Source organism: Pinus tabuliformis, chromosome 2_1 (assembly GCF_031772625.1).
Source record: "Pinus tabuliformis cultivar Carrire ecotype Pingquan chromosome 2_1, CPIR1, whole genome shotgun sequence".
In the NCBI taxonomy this organism is placed as follows: Eukaryota; Viridiplantae; Streptophyta; class Pinopsida; order Pinales; family Pinaceae; genus Pinus; species Pinus tabuliformis.
This window is the reverse complement of record NC_142299.1, coordinates 453,478,651-453,497,551: the sequence shown is the minus strand read 5'-3', so window position 1 is coordinate 453,497,551 and position 18,901 is coordinate 453,478,651. Positions and strand designations below refer to the sequence as shown.

The following is an 18,901-nucleotide window of genomic DNA, read 5'->3' as shown; positions in this document are numbered from 1 at the left end:
TTCTCCATCATGATGGACAAACATGTCTTTACAGGAACATCTTAAAAGGATTAAAGACATTCGAGATCAGCTCAAAGCCATTGGTCGGACCATGGAGGAAGAAGATATGGTAGTCATCACTCTGAAAAGTCTACCGAAATCTTATGAACACTTCATAGAAACACTCAATATTACCACCACAAATGTTGATCTGAAGTTTCCAGATTTATGCACCAAACTCCTGCAGCAAGATCGTTGGAAACAACAGTTTGGTAGTGGTACTTCATCAGTGTCCTCGGAAAATGCTTTTGCTGCCAAATATCAGTCCTCTCAGTCCTTTCAGCAGAAAGGTTCTTCTCAGCCTCTTGATCCTGCTAGGAAGAAGAGTGTGCAGTGTAATTACAGTCACAAGTTCAGGCACATGAAGAAAGATTGCCGACAGAGGATTGCTTCTAAACATAAGAAACAGGGAGGGCCCCATCAAACAGCAAATGTTGCAGAACATTCCGAGCAGACAGAATCTGCCTTTTACGCCTTTATGGCTAAAAGGTCTTCAGATCATGTCCCGTCTTCTGCCTGGTACATTGACTCGGGTGCATCATGCCATTTCTCTCACAGGCGTGACTGGTTTATTGACTTCTCACTTTTCAGTGATTTCGTGGTATTTGGCGGAGGTGAAAAGTACACAGTGGTTGGCAGAGGTACAGTTCAGATCCAGTCTAGTGGGCACACACTCATCTTCCTGAATGTGTACTATGTTCTTGGTATGGAAATTAATCTGCTGTCTGTCAGCCAAATTATGAGGAACTCTCCTCAGCTTGATGTAGTGTTCAGTACACACAAGTACTCTATTATCGACAGGGAGACTAGTCGTACGATTGTTGTTGGCCTAGAGGATCATGGTCTATACAGACTTCTTGACACTGGTGATTCTCCAAAAGTGGCTCTAACAGCTCGTGTTTCTCCCATCAGCGCTCTGTGGCATCAGCGATATGGGCATCTAAACATGCAGTATCTCTCTCAGCTCTCTCGGGAGGGACTTGTGTCAGGCTTACCTGATATTCAGACTCAGCAGTTGGGAGTATGCAGCGCCTGTCAAGCTGGCAAGCAACATCGGTCTTCATTCAAGGATGGAGAATCTTGGCGCGCATCTAAGGTACTCCAGTTACTTCATGCTAATATTTGTGGTCCTATGAATACATCTTCTATCACTACTTGCAAATATTTTTTGCTTATTGTAGATGATTTCAGTAGAAAGATGTGGGTGTATTTTCTAAAATATAAATCTAATGCATTTAGTACCTTTCAGAAGTTTAAAACTTTAGTTGAAAAAGAGTATGGCTGTAATATCATGACTCTTAGGACAGATAATGGGGGGGAATTTTGTTCTTCTGCTTTTTCCAACTTCTATGATACTCATGGCATCAAACGCCAGTTAACTACACCCTACACTCCTCAGCAGAACAGTGTTGTCGAACGTCGCAGCCGCACGGTTGTTGAAATGGCTCGTTCCATGTTACAACACAGGAGTGTTCCGAACAAATTCTGGGCTGAAGCAGTATTTACTGTTGTTTATCTTCTTAACCGATCACCCACTCAGGCTGTTAAGGGGAAGACTCCCGAAGAGGTTTGGTCTGGCCGTAAGCCTAAGATCAGTCACCTCAAAGTATTTGGCTCAGTTGCATATGTTTGGATTCCAGCTGCTAAGCGCTCTAAGTTGGATTCCAAAAGCCAGAAACTCATGATGACAGGGTACAGTGATCATCACAAGGCCTATAGGCTGATAGATATAGCCACTGGTCGTCTTAGCTTCAGTCGGGATGTAGTATTTGATGAAGACAGAGGATTCTTTCAGTCTTCTCCTTCTGAGCAGTGTTCTGAGGATCAGCCTCACAGTGTTCTTCTTCCAGTAGGTCCACCTGATGGGAGGGATGATGCAGCATCAGTGTTTGATAATACACTACCTGAGCTTCCTCCGGAAAATAACCCTCCTCTTGCTGCCCCTATTGTTCTTGAGCCTTCTCCACCTCCTCCTGATATTGGTTCCTCTACTCTTCGGCCTAAATGGTGGGCTAAAACCATTGGTGATCTCCGGGATGATGAGCTCCTTGAAGGTAGAACTTCTAGACATAAGAGCAAACAGCAATCTACAGTAAATTTTGCTCTTATGGCTAACCTACACAGTATTTTTGAGCCTCAAACCTATTCAGAGGCTAAGGGTACATTTGAGTAAGAACACGCTATGGAAGCTGAATTCCAGAGTCTTCAGAAGAATCACACGTGGACCCTTTCTGATCTTCCTATAGAAAAAAAGCCCATCAGCTGCAAATGGGTGTATAAAGTGAAATACAAAGCTGACGGAACCCTAGACAAGTATAAAGCTCGTCTTGTGGCTCAAGGGTTCTCACAGAAGGAAGGCATCGACTATGAGGAGACTTTTTCTCCTACAGCCAAGATGAGTACCATATGGCTTGTCCTTGCCCTAGCCGCTCAGTTCAATTGGAAAGTTCATCAGATGGACGTAAAGAGTGCTTTCCTAAATGGTGACTTACAGGAAGAAGTCTACATGACGCAACCTCCAGGATTCAAGGTTGTCGGTCAAGAACAGAGAGTGTGTATATTAGCTAAAGCACTCTATGGATTGAAACAAGCTCCTCGGGCTTGGTACATGAGAATTTATCAGTATTTGACAGATCATGGCTTTCAGCGGAGCCCATCTGATGCAAACCTGTATATCAAGCATACTGGTGATGATATTTTGTTTGTGGTTGTTTATGTGGATGACCTTATCATTACTGGCAGCTCTGTACATTTGATCCATGGGATCAAACAAGACTTATGCAGCACCTTTGATATGACAGACTTGGGACTTCTTCATTACTGTCTGGGGGTTGAAGTCTGGCAGACTGAGAACAACATCTTTCTCTCTCAGTCCAAGTATGCCAAAAATCTTGTGGACAGGTTCAGAATTTAGGATTGCAAGCCTGCCACGACTCCTATGGAACCAGGGCTCAAACTTTCAGCTCAGTCATCTTCCCCCCTTGTGGATGAAACTTTATTCAGGAAATTAGTGGGCAGCCTCATCTACCTTACTGCCACTAGACCTGACATCAGTTTTGCAGTGAGCTACATTTCCCGCTTCATGTCAGCTCCTAAGGCTGATCATTGGATAGCAGCAAAGCGAGTGCTACGATATGTGCATGGCACTCCTGATTATGGACTCCTATACACTCGAAGTTCCGATCCTATACTAAGTGGTTACACAGATTCTGACTGGGCCGGTTCGGTTGATGACCGTAAATCTATAGCTGGATATGTGTTTAGTCTAGGATCTGGTGCTGTCACTTGGACTAGTAAGAAGCAGCAGGCAGTGGCTCTCTCCTCAACAGAAGCAGAGTATTAGGGAGCAGTTAAGGCATCCTGTGAGGCAGTTTGGCTTCGACGTATGCTTGCGGATATGCATGTTTCCCAGACAGGTCCTACTCCCTTGTTTTGTGATAATCATGGAGTGCTCAAACTTGCTAAGAATCCAGTCTTTCATGAACGAACAAAGCATGTGGAAACCCATTGCCACTACATTTGCCAGCTTGTTGAAGACGGATCTGTTCAATTGCGATATGTTTCCACAATGGAGCAGCGTGCAGAGATCTTCACCAAGCCTCTTGGTCCTGATAAGTTTTTAAAATTCAGAGGGTCTATTGGTGTTGTAAATAGATTGAGCATTAAGGGAGGGTATTAGAATAATGTTATCTAGTGTTTAATGCTCATTCTGATTAGTTGTTGCTATTTCTATCTTTTTAGCAGTTTCTTAGATGAAATTGGATGTTTCTATTACTGTAAATTCCGAAAAAAAACTTGATGTTTCTATTACTATAAATATCTCTGTATCATTATTTGAGCTTCATTTTGCTCATCAATTAATTATTCAATTTGGAAATCCATATGCGTGTTTCGCACTATTTTAGAAGGCACCAGCTAAAGCAAAGCATTTGCAGCAGAAACAGTTGTCCCGAGTGACAGATGTTGTTCCTAGCAAAAAGCGGCGAATAAGGGTTGACGCAAAGGCATGCGTCATTAGTTCAGGCTAGAGAGAGGTTAGCGCAGAGGCTGAGGAGGGTAGAAAAGGCTCACGAAGAGCCACGCAAAGATGAGGAGGGTAGACGCAATTGGCTTGGGGAGCATTTCAGCCAGTGTCAGGATTGCGTAGAGCTTAGAGGCTTAGTCCTTCAGTTGCTGGGGCTTAGGAAGTTGTGGGTAGTTTGCGAGGAGTAAAGCTGGTGGGGTGTTATTGCTACCGAGACAGAACAGTACCTAACGGGCAAAACCAAGGTAGAGGGAGTCGCTATCGAGGTGGATTTCTAGCCAAGGAATCTGGATCAGAGTTGCGGGTTCATAGGAGATCGAAGAGATGCGACTCGACGGTTGGCAAGCAGATTTCCAGGAGGGAAATTGGGACTCAGAAGGAGTCTAGCAAAGAACTTCTAGACGGGAAGTAGCGACTCAGAGGGAGTCAAAGAGAGAACTTCCAGAGGGAAGTAGAGACTCGGAGGAGTCGACAGAAAGAGCAGAGAGATGGCCCTGAATGGACTGAGGGATCAAGACAGGCTAGACAAGGCATCCGACTTTGTGGTCTAGAAGGCCAAGATCCTGTCCATTCTAGATAGACATCGCATTAAGGCCTTCGCCTTGGGAAATGTGGCTATCCCAGTTGACCCGGCTAACAATGAAAAGTATGAAGAGGCAATGGCCAAGGCAAAATGCATCATCCTTGATGAGGTCAAGGATCATGTGGTCTAACATATTGCCGAGAAGGAAACAGCGAAGGAAATGTGGGACACCTTAAAGACATTGTACCAACATACTTCCATGCAGAGGAAGATGTTATTTGTGTAACAGCCCAAAATAAATATGTAATTAACTTATTAACATTAAATTTAAATCACAGTGGCACTTACCTAACCAAATAAACATGTAATTAATTAACTAAATTCAAACTATGAATAGTGCTTACTTGTGCTTACCTATGGTATAAGTAGGCTTACCGCAACAAGGTTTTGGGGACGACTCTCCACCTAACCATAGGCTCAATTGCGCAAAGATTTGCTACAACTGGCCACCCCCAAGCCCTCAATCAACGTACTATTGCCAGTGACTCCTAAGTCTTAGAACACCATTCTCCCAAGAGAATGAAAGATAGAATCTCAAAATGATGGAATTTAGGAATGCCTCTCATCTTCCTCACCATCTATTAAATAGAACAACATTGGAAGGGGAACCACATGCACACACTCCATGTGTCTACATGCAACTTTCTTTTGATTTTTATCTTTCTTGTTTTATTTCTTTACTTTTCTTTTGATTTTTAGCTTTCTTGTTTTATTTCCTTCTTTTTGATAGTTTTCTTGTTTTATTTCTATTTATTCTTATTTAGAATTTTAATATGGTTATTACTATTTTTATTTTTATTATTTTTATTTATTTTCTTTGTATATATTTTTAATATCATTTATTATTTAACATTTACGATTTATTATTTTTATTATTTATTATTAAGTGATTTATTTATTATTATTCATTATTTTTATTATTTATTATTTATTATTATTTATTATTTATTATTTATTATTTATTATTAAGGGGAGGGATATTACAACTTGAGAATCAACTGCGGTCATACCAGATGCAAAAGGAGGAGTAGATAGATCACTTCCTCAGGAGATTGAAGAAGATTTGGGACCAACTAACTTCCATAGGGGCCACGCCGGATCAGGAGCTGATGGTGAGGACTGCCCTAAATGCAGTCTCCGAGGAGTGGGAGACATTTGTCTAGAGCATTCTAGGCAGGGCGAATCTTCCAAATTAGGAAGAATTGTGGGCATCTCTTCGCCAAGAAGAGATTAGACGGCTAAGCAAGACAGGAAATAGCAGCAAAGGATTCTGGATCAAAAAGAAGAAGAAGATGCAGCTCTGGCATCTGCAGGGAAGCAGGAGAAGAGGAAGAAAAAGGACCTCTCCAAGGTTAAGTGCTTCAACTGTGGGGAACTGGGTCATTATGCGAACCAGTGTCCGAGGAAGAAGAACAAGGGAGAGGCATCTGACTCCAAGGCAATGCTAGTGAAGGCGAAAAAGGAGGTAGAGGAGGATGGTGATTGTGCCATGAGTGCTCATGTACCTCTAGAGAAGAGGTGGGGAGACATCGAGCTGTAGTCAGGAAGACTATATGCGATGAGGGGCGGGATCCTTGAGGTACCCAAACTCTTGGATCAGATCCTTGCTATGGGAGCCCTGAAGTGAGAAATAGCAGGACTGGCATATGTTGGTAGAAACAGATGCGAATGAAGCAATAGAGAGTGCTACAGTGTAGTAGTCTCGGGCAGCACAGAGCTAGCAGGTTGCAGCAATGCGAGAGGCACAAAGGAGGTTGCAATAGTGCAGGATAGCACAGGAGGTTTGCAGTGGTGCGCGAGGCATTGAGTTCTTGCAATAGCGCAGAGGCAGTAGAGGAAGCACTTGATAGCAGCAGAGAGAGCTTCAACATCGGGAGTATTTCTATCCTGACACGGATGTCAGTAGTTGGGTGGACCAGTTACTTACTTCTCAGTAACTGAGTTGCAGTGCAGTAGCGGTTGGCAGTAGCACGATGCAGCATGATGAGAGGGGGTTGCAGTATAGATGCAGTGTTGGGAAAAAGGACCAGCAGCAGCACATATGCAGAGGGAGCTGTCGTACGGATGCAGTTGTGGCAATGGCAGGACCATGGGCAACAGTACAAGATGCAGTAGTGCAGAGGATGTTGGGCAGGGAGGCCTAGCATCAGCACAGGTACCAGTGTCGTATAATCAGAGTGATGCTCAGTGTGGAGTATTACTAGAGCACAGTCCTTGCTAAGAGGGAGTGTTGATTTGGGGTGGCATCAGATGTGCTCTAGCCATGGAAATTGGTGGAGTGGCTAAAGCACATGAAATCTCCAAGACCCATAAATGGTTTGGGTAGATTCTACCCAGTTAAGGAGATATTAAAATAATTAATATTTTTAATGGAGTTCCTAAGTCTAAACTTAGGAAAAATAAAATATTAATGGGTATTAATATAAAATTGGGTTAAAAGGTTCCAAATGACATGGATCAAGCCAAATCTAATCTTAATCGTTGATTAGAGATGTAATCTCGGCCATAGAAGGACCAACAAAAAAAGTATAAGAGGAGGCTTGAGGGTCAGTTGGAGGATACACCAGAGTGATCAGTCATTCAATTTTCTAGAGCGGGATTTGCTAAGAAAAGTCAAATCAGTGATCAGTTTGCAGCGAGGGGCAGTGAGTACAAGATAGAGAGGCAAAGATAGTGTCGGAAGACCAATGTAGAGGCAGAGAGGCAAATGGATAAGCCAGAGGGAGCCACGCAGAGGCTAGGAGAGACAGCGCAGAGGCCAGGAGGGCCTGCGTCATCCACGCAGGGGCTGCAAGAGTGACACAGAGGGTCGTAGAGACTGCGTAGTGCCTCAGAGGGCTAACGCGGTGCTTCAGTTGTGCTAGAGAGGGTTTCGTGGGGCAGATCTTCTTAATATCTGCTTCCGAATAGAGAGTATTACTACCGGATTATTTGCTCTCTTGGGTGAGCCAGTTTGGCACCCAGTTGTACTCAAGGAAAGACTGCACAATAAAATAGCCTCAGAATTGTTGCACCGGTATTCCCAAGTTGGGTTTTTCTGGGGACGAGTTATCCAAAAATAACGGTGTCACTTGTGTGTTTGTTATTTCTTTCAGTTGTTGATCTGTAGATGGTTGACACTGTATTGTGTTTATTTCGATATTTATATGTTTAAATAACTTGTTCATAATTAACAAGTAGGAGAAATAAACCAGATAATACACATAAAATTTCTAACGAGTAATACTTAGAAATTTCAACACCCTTCATCATGGCTATCTATGCCTAGGAACATCTTCCCAAGTGGAGAGAGACTTTAGGATGATTACATCCAAAAGGAGACTCGTAAAGAGTCCAGAACCAACAAGCAGGGGGGAGGAGCAACGAATGAAAACTTGGCCATGGTTAGCAAGACAAAGAAGACAAAAGGTAAAGTTTCCATCAAGAAGGGTGATAGTCAAGGAGAGGAACAACAATCCAGGCAAAAGAGAGATATGAGCAAGATCAAAAGCTAGGCAAAAGAGAGATATGAGCAAGATCAAAAGCTATATCTACCATATCCACAAAGGAAGAAGGGCAAGGGGAAGTTGTAAAAAGTTGCAACGATAACAAAGACAATTGAGTGAGCTTGCTTCCAAGTTCAAGAGGGAGTTTTCACTTGCATCTTGCCTTTCTACCAATGTTATTGCTAGAAGCGCCTAGTTCTTGAATAGTGGCACCTCCCACCACATGACAGAGGCTAGAGAGCCATTCAGTAGTTTTGCAAAGTGTTGAGTTTTGTAGTTATGGTCAATCTTCATAATTCATATTTTGGCCATTGATGTATATGTAATAATATATATTGGGTGTGTTCTTCATGTTAGTTTTAAAATGAAAAAGTTTAGAATTTAGAATTTTGGCCTCAAGAAAGTCAAGTTGACCCTCCACTTAGTCAACTCGGCCCTGCCCCGTTGTGGCCCATTTGGCCTCCTAAGATGTAAGTATATAATTCATTTGACCTCCTCCTCATAGCATTATTCGACCTCACACACAAGATATATTTTGATCTGAGCAAAGGACGAATAAGATAAGAAGAAAATTTCTCTCTCCAAGTTTGACCTCGCATCTTCTCTCTTTGTTAACTTCATATGTGTGTTGTTTTCTAGGCATATTTGGCAGTAAGTCCGAATTTTCTAAGTTCAAGAAGTGGCTGTATTTGGCCCTAGCAGAGCAGAGTAAGCCGAGACTTTTGGGCAACCTTGTGACTTGACATAAGGGCAATTTGACCAGGTTTGCCCATAGTGATATTATTGGTCAAGTTGACCTTGTTCTTGGCTAGAAGTTTAAGATGTATCTCTATTGGACTTGATGTAAGGAAAGTCAAACATAATATACAAGATTCTTGATTTTCCAACATGGTATCAGAGCTAAGGTGCAAGAAGGAGACTAAAGATCACATCCTAGTTGGCATTATGGCAAGGGTTATGAAAAAGGGTTTCAATTGTCTTGGGAATCTCACTACATCCATCAAAGGTTGCATCCTAAAGTTGATCTCCAAGCTAGAAAAAAGAGTGATAGATGGGAGTCTACTCTCTGCTTTATCTGGCACTCTCAAGGACGAAAATGTATGGATTATTGACAATGGTGCTTCCAGACATAGGAGAATGCAGTCAACTCTAGACTTTGTCAAAAGGAACCTCCTCTCATTCAATTGAACTTGGAGACAAGAAGAGCTATCCAATGAAAGGGATTGGATCTACTTTGTTGGAGCCTGAGTCTGGTGGAAATATTCACCTCAACAACATTCTATATGTTCCAGGTTTGAAGAAAAACTTACTTTCTATTTCTTATCTAGAGGATGATAGAGATAGAATTGTTTTTGTTGATGGCAAGGTTTCGGTCTAGGGCAAGGACTCTAGTACTAATAATGCTAGGTTAATTGGGATTCGTGAGGGGGCATTATATAGGCTTTTTACAACTCTATCTCAAGCCTTAGTTCAGTTAAATATGAACCCTTCCAAAATAAGGCACAGAAGGTATGGACACCTTCATTATAAGATTTTTCCATCTCTAAATCAAATGGTTGATGGCATCCCTGAATTAAAGGAAGAACATGAAGGGACCTGTAAGGGTTTTTCTCTAGGCAAGAACGTTAAGAAACCATTTGCAAGAAGTGATACCAGATCTAAGGAAGTTTTGGATCTCATACACTCTGATGTATGTGGTCCTATGGCAGTAAAATCTCTTGGTGGGAATCAATATTATGTGACCTTCATTAATGATTTCTCAAGGAAAACTTGGTTATACCTCCTAAAAAACAAAGATGAGGTGTTCGAGAAGTTTCAAGAATTCACAAAGGAAGTTGAGAATCTGACTGAAAGAAAGATTAAGATTTTGAGGTCCGACAATGGTGGAGAATATACCTCCAAAGAACTCATAGTTTTCTGCAAGGAAGCGGGGATTAAGAAGGAGTTTATTATTCCTTACAATCTTGAACAAAATGGTGTGACCGAAAAAAAGAACAAAACAATTGAAGAATGTGTCAGGGCCATGCTACATGATGGAGATCTCCCTCAATTCCTATGGGGAGAAGCATATGTGACAGATGTTTACTTGCAAACCCAAGTCCTCACAAGATTTTCAACAACATGACTCTAAAAGAAGCATTTATAGGAAAGAAGCCAAGTGTGGATCATCTTGAATATTTGGGTGTCTTGTTTATATACATATACCAAAGGACAAAAGGAAGAAGTTGGGTCCTACAGGTCTAAAGGGCATCTTTGTTAGGTATAATGCTTCATCAAAAGCTTACAAAATCTATATTAAATAGAGTCATCGAATCGAAGTAAGTAGGGATGTCATCTTTGATGAAAGTATGGCTTACAAGAAATCATAAGATGTTCCAGTCGATTATGATAAAGAAGAGATACCTATCTTTGAGGATATCTCGAGAGACAATGATGGTATCCTAGTGAGCCTGTGCAACAAGCAATTGTTCCTAGAAATCAAAAGAGGCCTACTTGGTTGAGAACTACTCTACAAGAAGCAGAAGGACACACAACAAAGGGGACCTTTAGAGAGAGAAAAATACCAAAAAGGTATTCTGGATATGCAACATATATGACGAAGCTCATTGAAGTTGAACCTTCCTCCTATGATAATGTAGTTAAACATCAAGAGTGGAAGAATGTGATTCAGGAAGAATACCAGTCAATTATGAAGAATGATATTTGGGAAATCGTTCTTAGGCCAAGTGACAAATCGATAGTCACTTCAAGATGGATATTTAAGATCAAGCATGTAGCAGATTGGAGCATTGATAAATACAAAGCAAGGTTTGTAGCTAGAGGCTTCTCACAAAAAGAAGGTATTGATTACAAAGAAACCTTTGCTCCTACAGCAAGATGTATAACAATTAAATCGCTTGTTTCTTTGGTTACTACTATGGGATGGAACATCCATCAAATGGATGTTAAGACAACTTTTTTGAATGGGACTATTGATGAAGAGGTTTACATTGAGCAGCCTCAAGGATTTGAAATAAATCAAAGGGAGACTCATGTCTACAGACTGAAGAAAGCTCTATATGGCTTAAAGCAAGCACCTAGAGCTTGGTATGCAAGAATGGATGCATACCTATTGAGACTTGGTTTTACCAAGAGTTTTGCAGATCCTAACCTATACATCAGGGTGGTCCAGGGTGAACCAATCATCATACTCTTATATGTGGATGATCTACTTGTTACAGGTGTAGAGCATCGAATTCAGGAATGCAAGAAGCAGTTAGCAACCGAGTTTGATATGAAGGATCTTGGGATTATGCATTATTACTTGGGACTAGAAGTTTGGCAAAAACCAGGAGAAATATATCTCGGTCAAGTGGAATATGTGATCAAGATTCTGCAGAAATTTTGCATGATGGATAGCAAGCCAATGATGACTCCTATGATTACCAATCTAAAGAAGTTGAGTATAGATTCTAGCCTGGTAGATCCTACTTGCTACAGTCAATTGATTGGGTCTTTGACGTATCTGGTAAACATTAGACCTAACATTTGTTTTGCAGTAAATGTCCTCAGTGAGTTTCAGATGGAACCAAAGCATGTACATTGGATAGCAGCCAAACACATCTTAAGATATTTGCGTGGAACTGTACATCACTGCCTTCAATATAATGGTAATGTGATTCAACTCATGGGATATACAGATTCAAATTGGGTGGCAGTGAGACAGGTGGAAGAAGCACAATAGGTGGATGCTTCAGCTTAGGATTTTCCATGGTCTCATGGATGAGCAGAAAGCAGGATACAATTACCTTGAGTAATGTTGAAGCTAAGTATGTTGTTGCAAGTGAAGTCTATAGGGAAGTTGTTTGGCTCAGGAAGTTATTATCAGATTTGTTTGAAGGACCGCTTGGCCCTATATGCATACATTGTGATAATGGAAGTTGCATAAGATTGACAGAAGACTCAGTGTTTCATGCTAGGACAAAGCATATAAATAATAAGTATTATTACATCATAAGCTTCGTACGAGATGGGGTCGTCGAGTTGCATTATCTTCTTCTTTTTTTACAGAAAAGGGTAGTAGTATTATATCAATATGCGTCCGGTCGCGGCAAACAACGGGAGATTACACTTCAAAAACAGTGCCATCTTTGGGCAGCATTGTTTTCAGACTATCAAGTTGAGCCCAAATACTATGGGAAATACAAATTTCGACCGAGCTATTACAAAAGCATTCAGATATGCCTTACAAAACTGACCAAGTAGCAAAATACATTTATAGTTTAGCATAAAACACTAGAGAAGACTAGTCATTTGGATCAGTCAGCCTGTTGAGATCAATCCCTAATGATTCCTCCTTAGAATGCGGATTCTTCTCAGCTAGTTGAATCTGCAATTCTTCAATTTGGTTGCGCAGTGCAAACACCTCGTCTTCCAGTTGATGGATCTTTTGGTTCTTCTCTATGCTTCTCTCAAGCATTTCGCAGGCTTCTTCTTATTGTTTCTAGAAGCAATTCCGGAGTTCAGCCAAACTTGCCCTTAATTCAAAATTCTCTCGGTCGCAGGGGGTACAAACATGAGGGGAGACAGTAGCCAGAGGGGGCACTTCTCCCAATTCCGGTCCATGCGACTCGCCACCCTGCCCGAACGTCGTCGACGATATCCCCAAGCATCCATGATATCTGATTGAGGGAGAAATTTCAAAGGGAAGACCAAGTCCCAATAGCCACAGAGAGACAAACTCTGTGACCCCAAATTCATCGAGGAGAAGCAGAAATTCCACAACACCTAGGAGTCCTCAAGGAGAGAACATGACCAAATTACAATCCCAGGAGTCTCCACAGCACTGCAGATTCTACCATAAATTGAATTCCCAATAGTACTCTTGAGATCTATACAATTCTCCACACCAAATAGAAAGATTCTAGGAGACAGAGGCCATGAATCCACCGTCGAGGAATTATTACCCAAAAAATACCATAGGGACCTAATTCGAAACAGGGACCTAAACAGAGGCTCAATTGACAAAGGCCCTACTCTCAAAAGCTCGCAAACATTATTGTTTTCAACATCAAGGATCTCATGCATAGACTCTCCAACACTAAGATCGACCCTGAGGCAAAATTCAACTTCCCAAATTGCCCACAAACAGCGCCAACTATGCTTATGGCTATGCAGCCTACCCCTCTCGGCCTTCTAGACAGAGACCTCTTTACTATAGTGATTTTGATCATTGTTTACCAATTTATAGAAATCCATAAACCATGAGAATGAAAACATACCTCCAGCCTCCAGGGTCCCAATTACCATCCATGAATGCCTTGCAGCCTGAAACAACATTCGTCTGGTGCCTATTAACAGTCCCTCGCGCGAGCCATCAAATCTTAACCCAGAGAATTAAAGGAGGCTCAATCTCAAAGATTTCTCGCATGGCTCTGGTTTGCTAGTTATGCAACGGGATTGATTACAGAGCATAGTCAATTGATCTCCCACACTTATGCCAATCCCATCACCAAGTGTCCAGGACAACAAAATAATGCAGTCACGCAACGAGGTGATTAAATTGCAAGGCTTATTCCAAGTGTTGAGGACGAGAGGCCGCCACCTCATATTCCTGATGCGATGATTGAAGCAAGGGTATACGGAGCTGGGGGGGAGGAGAGATGAGAGGGCGGGGAAGGGGGATGCCAGCAGAGCGAGGAGGGGGGAAAGTTGAAGGGAGGAGAGGAGGGGGAGACGAAGAGGAAGCCTACGGGAGCGGGAGAGATGAGTGAGAGGGGGAGGTGGATGCCAGCAAAGCGAAGAGGGGGAAATGTGAAGAGAGGAGAGGAGGAGGAGATGAAGGGGAAGTCTAGGGGAAACAGAAGGGGATATACAAACATAAACCCGGGCAGAGCAAGGGTTAGTGAATGAGTTTACACCCTTAAGCTCCAAACTCCAAAACAAATTGTTTCTATGCTTCATATTTGCCTCCAGATGCATTCTACTCATGGTCAAGATTAGGGGATGGGGAGGTATCCTTCAATTCCATTTACTTGATTACAACTTTCTTTCATTTGGCAAGCTATATTTGCCTGCAAGTCCTCCTCATGATTTAGACTTCTCAAGATGTGAAAGAATTGAAGGTTCTCAAAGAGATAACATAAGCATTGGGTTCTTTTTAGAACTTGATTCAACTTGTTGTTCTGGGTTGTCGTGGTTGTGTTCATATGTTTTATAATTAGGAGAGATTCCCCCAATATGTTCATGTCCTTGATTCCATATTGTTGCGCTAAGGTGAGGCCATATAATAACCCATAGGCTTCTGCTTCATTATTTGTCTTCTGCCCAAACCTCAAGCATACTAATCCACAATTATTCCATCGGGATTAATGAGAACCCCTCCCCCTCATGCCACCCCAGTGGAGCTGCATTATCTACCTACAGATGAACATGCAGAAGATATTCTGACAAAAGCATTACCAAACAAGAAGCTTGAGTACCTGAGAGGTAAGCTTGGTTTGGTGGACATCTCTTCCCTAATTGAGAGGGAGTGATGTTGGATAGTTCTTATCTTTATGTGTCATGCTCTAACAAGACTAACAACCGTAAGTCTTAGTGAAGGCCATAAGGAAAGAATGGAATCTAAGGGACTAGATAAGCATCTAAGATTGAAACTTCTTATGGATTGTATAATCCAAGATATAAGTTATAGACCAATACTCTTTGAGGATGAGGTAGGGCATCCAATATAAGAGTAGTCAAAGAGAAGAGATATTCTTTGAGGTTTCAGACTTGGAAATCCAAGATAAGAATAGTCCTAAAAGGACATACCCGGTGAACATCTGAATGGGGTATGTGCCTTAGAGGTAATGTGGCAGCTCACATAAAGCCTCGTAACATAATGCTCTCAAATAAAGATGCGCTTGTCTAGTTAAGGCCTTCAATGACAATGTTGATAATGATATAGATGCTTGACAAATGGCTTATCAATCTAACTCTTCTTATGAGAATGCTTCAAGTTTGAGATTCCTTGTACTTCATGATGGGATTATGAATACCTCCCTAGTTAAGAGGGAGTGTTGGAAATTGTAACTAGGTTTGGTCTTCATAATGACTTTTTGTAATCATTACATTGTATATTTTGAATAAAGAAAGAAAAAAATATATATATTCAAAAGCATGGGTTTCATGCTGAAGTCTACGTCAAAAGCATGTTCTTCGTGCTTCTAGGTCTTTCTAGGGCAAAGAAGAATTTATGTCATGAATTATAGTTCCATTTGGACTCTTTGTAACAAAGAAAAATATTTATTTTGTCAAGAAAAAGCCATTTATTCCTCCAAGACCAAGCCGGCCCCAGTCAAGGTGAAGTCGACTTAAAGGAGGGTTATTCGACCCCTCAAGAAGGCTATAAATAGAAGGAGCTCGACTCATTTTGACACACCATTGCATCACAAGTTTGATCTGCAATAGCAAAGGAAGAGAAAGAGCTGGAAGGACGAAGGAAGGAAGAAGAAATCGAAGTCTCTTGCGTTTATCTCTTTTTCTTTTCACACATGTGAAGATGCTAGGGTTTATGTGTAGCTGTGAGTTGTAGGAGGCCGAAATTCTAGAGCGAAGCTGCAAAAGGTCAAAGTCTTGAAGCTACCTTGGAGAAGATCTCGCAGGGGGTTGACTTGGTGCATGGGAGGATTTTGGGCTTTTGGTCTTTGGGTCTTGGAAGTCTCATTGTAAGAAGATTATGTAAGAAGAAAAGCTTTCTTTCTAGGTTTTCCCCTTGGAGGGGTTTTGCCCTAGTTTGGAGCCTATATCTTGTGTACTTTGTCTCTTTGTAATTTTCATTATTTTGGTAATTGTTTAATGAACAAGAAAAACAGAAGTAATAAAAGGCCAACTATCATCACAAGTAATTATCAAGTAAGGAAAGTCAAACACAATATACAAGATTCTTGATTTTCCAACACCTTCAGGGTTTCTGCTGATGGAGAATGCTATATTTCTCAATCTGTTTGTACTGGAATGCAGAAACGCATATGCAAAATGTAATTTTTTTCTTCTCTGATGAATAAAATTAAGCGTCGTTTTTCTATGGAAATATTATTTAAGAAAAAAACAAAAAACACACCAACATTAAAGAGGATAGAGAGATTTTTAAAAAGACTGACATAATCTGTGAATTACAACCAATTTTGATAGAGGCAATGTAAGTTTAGAAGCCTCTACTATAAAGAATGCAAACACTTGTAATGATGATTAACCAGCACAAAGAAGTGTGGTTTTAATACAAGAAAAATAAGGGATTGATTATAATTATAAAATATGTTTCTTATAAATAATTATAACTGCTTTCAACCAAAATTATGAAAAAATAGAATTGCAACAAAACCTCTATACCAGGGAAATAAAAATATTTAATATGCTCAAAATGAAAAAGGGATAGAGCACAAACATATATTGTGAAGACCACTGCAATGACCATTATGGATACTCCAGCATGATGGGAAAACTTGTCCAAAAGTTTTCTTGCAACAAATACACAGAATATTGTTGCTGGAACGAGGATGAGAACAAACGTCAAAACCAGTGACCTCACATCTGGCCCAAATATAAACCTCCCAGCAAAGAAAAATTTCTGCATCAGATAAGAGAACGAAGAATCAGTGGGAAGTTAACTTGCAACAGAAAGCAGATAATGGTAAAATAATGTATTCTTGTTTGCAAATGCAAAATAGGAAAGTAGCCTAGCAAGCTTATGTTGTCCTTCTAGATGACCTTAAGAAAGAATTAGCCTGAACTCAAGGGCAAGAAAAAAAAGGACACACCAGACTAGGAACTCCTTAACTGAAGTAGCGTATAAGTTTGTTATGTAGCTGACACAGATAACGAATTGGCATGGACTAGAAGATTTGTGAGGCATGGTGACCTATTCAAGAAACTTTTCACAATGTCTTTAAACCAACTTGCATTGGCCTCAAGGACCCTTCGGAGGCAATTACATTGACAATATGGGTTCAAGACTAACTGAGATATCATTTAGGATGAAACATCCAACTGGTAAAATGACATTTTTGTAATTAAATTAAATGTGTTTGTCAGTGTGTCACACCCAACCATCCCATCTGTAAAGGGACTAAGGTGTAGCAGCAACAGAGATAAAAATTAGAGAACTCTAATTACGTCAAATGAAAAATCACAACTTTTTCCCCATATCAACTAATTAATAACCAAACCAGCATATTTGGTTTATAAAAACCACTAGACAATAGGTTTTGCCTCGATAATTCTTAACTGCTGCATAAACTTAGATTGTAGAATTTGCCCACAACCAGCATTGGCAAAAAATGCATTTGATCACGGCAGACCTTCAACTGTGTTATATCAACTGACTAAATGCCAGACTTCAAACAATGGCAAGTCGGAATGCCTCATGCTAAATAGGACGATCCCTGAATCGTCATCCACTATAAGTTATTCAACAGTACCTGCCTTGATGCTTATGGCGTGTGAAAAGCCAGAGATATCCCAGGCTTCACTCCAAAAAACCTTGTAACTCTTCCAAACAATGCAACAAATTTGTCCTCTCCTGCGGCATGCCAGATACTATGCAATGCAATAAACTGGGTTCTGGACACACCCCATGACAAGCACAGTGGTTTCAAGTATCCAAATAAGTAGTGGTTGTCTACATCGCAGTCAGTGTGGATACTAAATGATTTTACAGCTACATAAAATGAAATAGTGTACAATTTTCCCACAACCATCATGGACTACAACCCGTCGGATTATTCCTAACCCTCTACTGTATTATGTAAAGCAACTAAATGCCAGACTTCAACATCGACAAGTCTAATTGCTTCATGCCACACGATAATTCCCCTAGTTCATCATAGGACCTAATCGACAATACCTGACTCGATGGCTATGACGTGATCAAAGTCAAAAAACCACAGGCTTCACTCCAGACAACTTCGGACTCTTCCAGAAAAGTTAACAAAGCAGCCATGTCCTATAGCGTAGCAGATACTGCGCAATGTAATAAACTTGGATATCAGCACACCCAATGGTTCTAAGTACTCTAATGGGTTTTATCTGTTTAGAGGGCATTAAATGTGGATCTAAAATATTAAATGTTATGGGTTGAAGAGAGAAGACTCCACATTTGGCAGAGAGCAACCGGGAAAAAAAATCCATTCAAAACACAAAGTAACCTTCATTACAGACACATTCGCCATAAAATCCTAGGGCTTGCGCCCATACTATTGAAGAAAAAGAATCAAGAGAAAGGGTTTCCTCTAATAAGCAACACAAAAACAAAAATGCAAGATTTTACTTACATTGCTTCCTTTCCAAGCTTGATATACTCTCTTCTCGCTGCCAGTTTGGTCCATATTAGACCCCCCCATGTTCGGAATCTGAGGAGGTGGATTTGCATACATCTCTTCTGAAGCCTTTTCTTTCACCCCACATTAATTTCTTTCCCAAAGAGATCTGCAAGAAACGCTGGTTGTATGGGGTCAAACCCCAAATCATTGGCCGCCTGAAAACTTGAACTGGCGGCCTCCGTTAAAAATAGTTCAAAGATTGAAAATCAAAGTGCCTAAAATCGCTGCATATTTTCCTCAAACCCCTGAATCATTGGCCGCCCCGAAACTAGAACCGGCGACCTCCTTTAAGCAGCTGGAAGCATGAAAATGGCAACATAACATCACCCATGAAGGAATAATTTAGATGGGCAGAAAGCGTAGCAGATGCAGCTCAAGGATCGAAAATGCCCACACCACGATTTTTCCAATAATGAGAATTCCAAAATAC

The 18,901-nt window shown here is 41.0% G+C and overlaps 1 protein-coding gene across 2 annotated transcripts in view; it reads right to left on the bottom strand.

Moving 5' to 3' along the window:
* LOC149200878 (putative protein S-acyltransferase 7) overlaps window positions 1-18,578 on the bottom strand; it is a 59,457-nt gene extending 40,879 nt beyond the window's left edge. For both annotated transcript variants that reach the window (XM_089402809.1, XM_089402810.1), the window contains exons 1-2: window positions 18,424-18,578; window positions 16,539-16,721 (exon numbers count right to left, since the gene is read on the bottom strand). In XM_089402809.1, the coding sequence (XP_089258935.1) occupies window positions 16,539-16,721; window positions 18,424-18,525 (285 nt within the window). In that variant the 5' untranslated portion in view covers window positions 18,526-18,578. The remainder of the gene's footprint in view (window positions 1-16,538; window positions 16,722-18,423) is intronic.
* Window positions 18,579-18,901: the final 323 nt, after the last annotated feature.